General features: G+C 44.4%; 1 protein-coding gene across 1 annotated transcript; it reads right to left on the bottom strand.

Moving 5' to 3' along the window:
- Nucleotides 1-2133: 2133 nt before the first annotated feature.
- RNASE10 (ribonuclease A family member 10 (inactive)) lies at nucleotides 2134-4544 on the bottom strand. The gene is made up of 2 exons (XM_024761337.1): nucleotides 4496-4544; nucleotides 2134-2862 (listed from the first exon to the last, which is right to left on the bottom strand). The coding sequence occupies exon 2, from the start codon at nucleotides 2855-2857 to the stop codon at nucleotides 2219-2221; it is 639 nt and encodes a 212-aa protein (XP_024617105.1). The 5' UTR covers nucleotides 2858-2862; nucleotides 4496-4544; the 3' UTR covers nucleotides 2134-2218.
- Nucleotides 4545-6477: the final 1933 nt, after the last annotated feature.

Below are 6477 nucleotides of genomic sequence, written 5' to 3'. Positions count from 1 at the left end.
CTCCCATCAAGAAGAGTAGAGGTCTTCCCTGGTGGCACAGTGGTTGAGAGTCCGCCTGCCGATGCAGGGGACACGGGTTCGTGCCCCAGTCCGGGAAGATCCCACATGCCGCAGAACGGCTGGGCCCGTGAGCCATGGCCGCTGAGCCTGCGTGTCCGGAGCCTGTGCTCCGCAACGGGAGAGGCCACAACAGTGAGAGGCCTGCGTACCACAAAAAAAAAAAAAAAAAAAAAAAAGAAGAGTAGGAATCTGCCTTGTCCAGGGCCTCATCTCCTGCCACTCCTCCACCCACCTCTAAAATGTCAGGGTTGCCCACAGATGCAGACACACTTCCCGCCCAGCAACACTGTTCCTAAGAGGTCATTGCTGGGAGAGGTGAGTCAAAGGTATGGAGGGAAATGTTGAAACAGGGAAGTCTGAGGGGAGACTAGAGGCAAAGCATTTAAGTGGTTGCCTGCCTGCAAGAACAGGAAGGGTAAGGGAGATTTGGAGCTAAATGAAGAAAAAACAGGAAGGTAAAAGCCAGGTCAGAGTAAGCCAAACCTTTCCTTCCTCCAGTGTCCCATTTATGGATGTCCCAGACTCTTGAGTGTATTACTGTCAAGGAGATTGAAACAGGCAAAAACCCTAGGAAGAGGAAATCTCAAAATCAAGTCTCATAGTGAATCCTTATTGCCATTTTCTAGGATCCCTTCCTGTGCCCGTGCATGTCTAACGAAACTATTTCTTGATAGATTTGAATTCAGAGAAAATAGGCTGAGCAAAACCACTTAGCATCTTCTATTTATTCAACCCCATAGCTTTTCTCCTCTTTGAGTAGATCCAATCCCTTTTCTGCTGAAAATATTCTTTCACTAACTTTCTTGTTTTTCAGAGCAAAAGAAGAAAAGAGGTGCTGAGTGAGAATAAAATTCCCTCCAATCCCACTCATTCTAAATCTATTGAGCACCTAATGTGACCATTATTCTACTTATTGGACAAAATTTTTTTTTTTTTTTTTTGCGGTACGCAGGCCTCTCACTGTCGTGGCCTCTCCCGTTGCAGAGCACAGGCTCCTGACGCGCAGGCTCAGCGGCCGTGGCTCACGGGCCCAGCCGCTCCGCTCCGTGGGATCTTCCCAGACCGGGGCACGAACCCGCGTCCCCTGCATCGGCAGGCGGACTCTCAACCACAGCGCCACCAGGGAAGCCCTGGACATAATTTTTAAAAATGTTTCTCTCTCTCCTCATCACTCTCTTGACCCACCCTCACTCTAACCCCCTATGACAAACTCTTTATAGGACCAACATCTTCTTACCTGGCATGGCATAAGAGATCAGTGTTGGCTGAATGAATATCTAAAAGGATTCAGAGAAAGAACAGGGAGATCCCAAAGAGAAGAGGAAAAGGAGACCAAGAGAAAGAGGAGGGGTGGGGGAGAAACAAAGGGAGGGAAAAGAAGATCAAAATGGCAGGTAGAATAAAGATGTTTTTGTTATAAAGCAGAAACTAACACACCATTGTAAAGCAATTTTACTCCAATAAAGATGTAAAAAAAAAAAAGGCAGGTAGTAAAAAAATGAGAGGAAAAAGAAAAGGGTTGAGAAGGGTCAAGAAAATGAGTGCTGTCTTTGCCCCAGGACATGTTTTATCTCAGTCTGTACCACCATGGCACCGTACCTGCAGACCCCTACAGCCAGGGGTTCGGGAAAAGAAACCTGATCCACATGGTTCTCCAGACGCAGTCACAGTTAGAATCACTTTAATTTACATCTGTAGCAGAGAAGTGCTACATGGAAAGCCCAGGAGGCTTATGTGATTGCCATAGATGTTCATCGTGGGTAGCAGGGAAGGACGTGGATAAAGGATGCATTAAACTCTTGTAATCCACACCTAAAGGCCTCCAGACCAGGGAACAGACTGATAACCAGGATCATAGGAGAGACTAGAGCAGTTCTTCACTTATCTCTTTCCAGGGCAAGAGATAGACTCTAAGAGACAGAGAACCTACAGAGATTGGACATCATCACCCTATTCTACCACCTCTAATCCCAGGAAAAAAATGCAGATTGGGTGAACCCCTAGGGCAAAGAAGATTTATATTTTCAAATAGGATAAAGAATAGGCCAGCCTCTCTTCCCAGAACCTTTTTTTGCAGAATACCTAAGGACGAAAACAGCATGAAAAAGAGGAGGTGGAAAGGAAGACAAAGATGAGAAGGTGCAGAAGAGAACTTACTTCATGGTCCAGATGTTACCTGGACTTTCATGTCACTACAGGATAGAAAAATGTACTTTTCAAGAATGAAAGTTATGTAATTACAGTGAGGAGTGACTTGGCCTGGTTTGGATAACTTGCAGAATGTCAAATCAAAAGGACGGGAGCTTTTGTGACACTTGCCTCCCTTGAGGTCACAGGCAACAACAGGACTCTTACAGACAGCTTTGACTGCCTCTAGCTCCTCATGGATGAATGTGTACCGGGGTATGCATGTGTGGTTGTACGATTTCGTCTTCTGCGCCATCAGGGCATTGCATTCCCTGTCCATCAGGTCAGACCTCAGATAGTCTTTGTTGCTCTGAAAGAGAGCCTCAGCTCTGAGCATCTTGTTTCCTCCAACTTCATCTTCACTGATGAAGGTCTCTTCCAGTTGCACCACTTCTTTGTTGCTAAGGGTTTCTATGCTTCGAAGGGTGCCCGCTCCCTCCCTAGTGGCTTCAGCCTTGTCATGTGAGTCACTGGACTGAAACTCATTCAGTAGCTGATCACTTTCCTCCAGGACTGCTGCGGCCATCTGAAGTCCCAACCCCAGGCCTACCCCCAGGCCCAGCAGGAGCAGCAACATTATGAAAAAGATCTGCACCAGAGTCAGCTTCATTTTGCCTGGAGGGGAGGAGGGAAACAGAGGACTGACTTTGAAATGAAACTTGGCTCCAGTAGAGATCATAGATTCCCCTAAACCCCAACAGCATAGTCTTTGGGGTCTCCTCTCCCTTCTCCACATTACCCCATTCCCCACCCAAGACAGAGATCCTTTCTCACTCTTTTCCCATTTCTCCTGTCCCTCCCACCACATTCCCTGTTGCTGTGGCATAATGTGTGGATTCTACAGAACTGGAAGATGACCAGGGAAGCAGTTCTGCAACTGGTTCACATATGGGGTATCAGTGGGGAAAGTTGACATCAATTGATTCTTAAACAGAAATTAGTCCTAAATCACCAAAAAGAATGGGTAAGAGTACAAACAAGTACAGTGTCACACTTCCCTTGAGAGAAATTCTTATAGAAAGTCTTATTCTCAGTAAAGGATTAGAATTACCATAGGAGATCATCTCCCTATTTTTTCCCCAAATTAATTTTTGCTCATTCAAGTATTTATTATTCTCCCTGTTACCCACCCTCCCCAAAAAAGATCAAAAGGAATAAGGAAAGTATTATAGTCCATTCTCACTCTTAAGCTGAGGCTGGCGGGGGGAGGGAGACGTGGGAGGATGCCCAATTTCACCTTGCTAAAACTACATCTTGTCATGCCAGATCCCTTCTACTACTATAGATCTCTTAGCACTCGGGTAATTCCTGCTGATTAGTTTTTGTGCTCTTAGGGAGGACCTGGAACAAGAATGAAACCAAAGAAAACCAAACAACTGACCTGCGAGGGTTCCCCTACTAATAAAGATCCTAAGGAAACTGAGGGAGAGAGCATGCATCTTTGTCCTGCAATGCCAGCCTCATGCCCCTATCGAAGAGAGACCTTCCCTACCAGAAAAGAATATTGCTACAAAGAACATTTTTGAGACAATTGATAATATGAGAATATTTTCGATGGAGTAGGTAGGAATGTTATGTTTGATATAGGGAATTTGAAATTTGTGCTACAATTGTTTAAGAGAATATCTTTGTTCTTAGAAAAAGAACCCTGAAAAAAAAAAAAAAAAGAACCCTGAAATATTAAGGTGCAAAGGGGCATGATTAGACGACTTACTCTCCAAGGTTCAAAATAAAGATCATATGGGGAATTCCCTGGCGGTCCAGTGGTTAGGACTCCACGCTCTCACTGCCAAGGGCCTGGGTTCAATCCCTGGTGGGGAGAACTAAAATCCCACAAGCTGGGCAGCACAGCCAAAAAATATATAGATAGATAGATAGATATAGATCATATGTATGTATGTACATGTGTATTTACAGAGAAAGAAAAAATTTTTTAATAAGGGAGAGAAAATTTTTAAATATTGTGACTGGATAAAGGATATTTAAGAGTTCTTTGTATTAATGTGGTAATGTTTCTTTAAAGTTGAAAATATTTCAGAAAAAAAAATTTTTTTTTGGCCGCTCTGTACAGCTTGGGGGATCTTAGTTCCCCCACCAGGGATTGAACCCGGGCCCTCTTCAGTGAAAGCACGGAGTCCTATCCACTGGACTACCAGAGGATTCCCTCAAATTTTTTTAATTTTTAAAAAAGAGAATTTCCCATGTCATTCCCTGGAGCACCAAACACCACTGTGACTTACCTACATACCTAAATAACTTCAAAGACGCCTGTGTCCTGTTTTCCAGGTTCTTCCCTCCCAGGTTTTCCTTCTCTCTGAGAAGTGCCCTGGATGCTGGTCTGCAGAAAAATGGTTATCCCCTTGTGCTCTATGTGCTCTTAAACCCAGACTTACTTCCTAAGCCCATTCCCACTCCCACTCTCCCTCCCCAGCTCTGAATAAACACACTCAGCCAATTGTCTTTTCTGCTCCCATGAGCACTTTGAAGTAAGGCTACTTGGACATTGAAACAGATCCAGACATCCAAGACAGGAAATGTTTCCAGTCTGGGAAACTGCAGACGGGTTTTTTTCCCAGTCAATTGTTCCACTCCTGAGTTACACCCACTATCCTGTGGTTTATAGCAGCCTGACCTTGCCCATAAATTTCAAGGTCATTTCCTTATATTCTCCACATGTGCTTCCTTTAAACTTTCCCTGTCACTTCTGAAATGTCAAGCTCTTTGGCCTGTATTTGTGTCATCCCTCCAACACGGTTATTTTGCTTTTCGCATTTTAGAACTGTGTCATGGCTTCATCAGAAGATTTGGCGTATTTGAGTCAATGATGAATTTTTACATATCTTTACCTATCTTTACCCAGCCCTCCATTCTCCACTCCCTCTTTCCAACCCTCAGCCAATAACTGCATATCAGGTTTTGGAAACCTGATAATTTAGTCCTAAATAAGAGACTATCAGGGACTTCCCTGGTGGTGCAGTGGTTAAGAATCCGCTTGCCAATGAAGGGGACACGGGTTCAATTCCTGGTCTGGGAGGATCCCACGTGCTGCGGAGCAACTAAGCCAGTGCACCACACTACTGAGCCTGTGCCCTGGAGCCCGCGAGCCACAACTACTGAGCCCGTGTGCCACAACTACTGAAGCCCGAGCGCCTAGAGCCCATGCTCTGCAACAAGAGAAGCCACCGCAATGATAAGCCAGAGCACGGCAACAAAGAGTAGCCCCCGCTCACCACAAATAAAGAAAGCCCGTGCACAGCATTGAAGACCCAACACAGCCAAAAATCAATAAATAAAATAAACAATTTTTTTTTAAAAAGAGAGAGAATATCCCAAACAGGGCTCAGTCCCTATAGCCCAGGTGAGTAAAATCAGGAGGTTATAATGCTGCTTCTACTCACTTCTTTAGCTGAAAGTGACACCATGAGATAATATTTTTAAAGCACCCTGGAGATTATTAAAGCAGTATGAAAACCCTCTCTAGACCTAAACAGGGACCTTTAGGAGGATGATTTGCTTTGTCATTCAGGCAGAAGTTTTCAAATGGTGGTCTGCGAACAGCTTCCGTGATCTGCAAAGTCAATTAGGCTGACTTCTACAGTGTTGATGTGGATGATTTACAATAATAATAACAGCAACTAACCGTTATTGAGCACTTATCTCATGCTGGGCATTTACTGCATTTCACCCTCACAATTTGCTCCTGCTATCCCTCTTTGGTGTCCATTCTGCGCATTCATTCTGACAAGGTCTGTACGCAAAAAGAAGGCAGAGTAAAGGGGCCTCTGCTGAACCCAGTATCTGTCTGGAGTCAGCAGGGATAATATATCCAACTATACACACCAACTGCTTCTTTATAACTGGTTACTAGTAGGGATTGTTTGAAATTAACCCTTGATTAAAAATGAAGAAAGAGGGCTTCCCTGGTGGCGCAGTGGTTAAGAATCCATCTGCCAATGCAGGGGACATGGGTTCAAGCCCTGATCCGGGAAGATCCCACATACCGCGGAGCAGCTAATCCTGTGAGCCACAACTACTGAGCCGGTGTGCCTAGAGCCCGTGCTCCACAGCAAGAGAAGCCACTGCAGTGAGAAGCCCCTGCTCCTGCAACTATAGAAAGCCCGTGGGCAGCAAAGAGGATCTAACGCAGCCAAAACAAATAAATAAAATTTAAAAAAAAAAAAAAAAAAAAAAAAAAAAAAAAAAAAAAAAAAAAAAAAAAAAAAAAACAAG

Source organism: Neophocaena asiaeorientalis, unplaced genomic scaffold (genome assembly GCF_003031525.2).
Source record: "Neophocaena asiaeorientalis asiaeorientalis breed wild unplaced genomic scaffold, Neophocaena_asiaeorientalis_V1.1 scaffold95, whole genome shotgun sequence".
Classification (NCBI taxonomy): domain Eukaryota; kingdom Metazoa; phylum Chordata; class Mammalia; order Artiodactyla; family Phocoenidae; genus Neophocaena; species Neophocaena asiaeorientalis.
Note: the sequence above shows the minus strand (reverse complement) of the source record. Positions and strands in the feature narration are given on the sequence as shown.

Coding starts and splice junctions, on each gene's coding strand:
- RNASE10 (XM_024761337.1), bottom strand. CDS start 2,857: ATGAAGCTGACTCTGGTGCAGATCTTTTTCATAATGTTGCTGCTCCTG.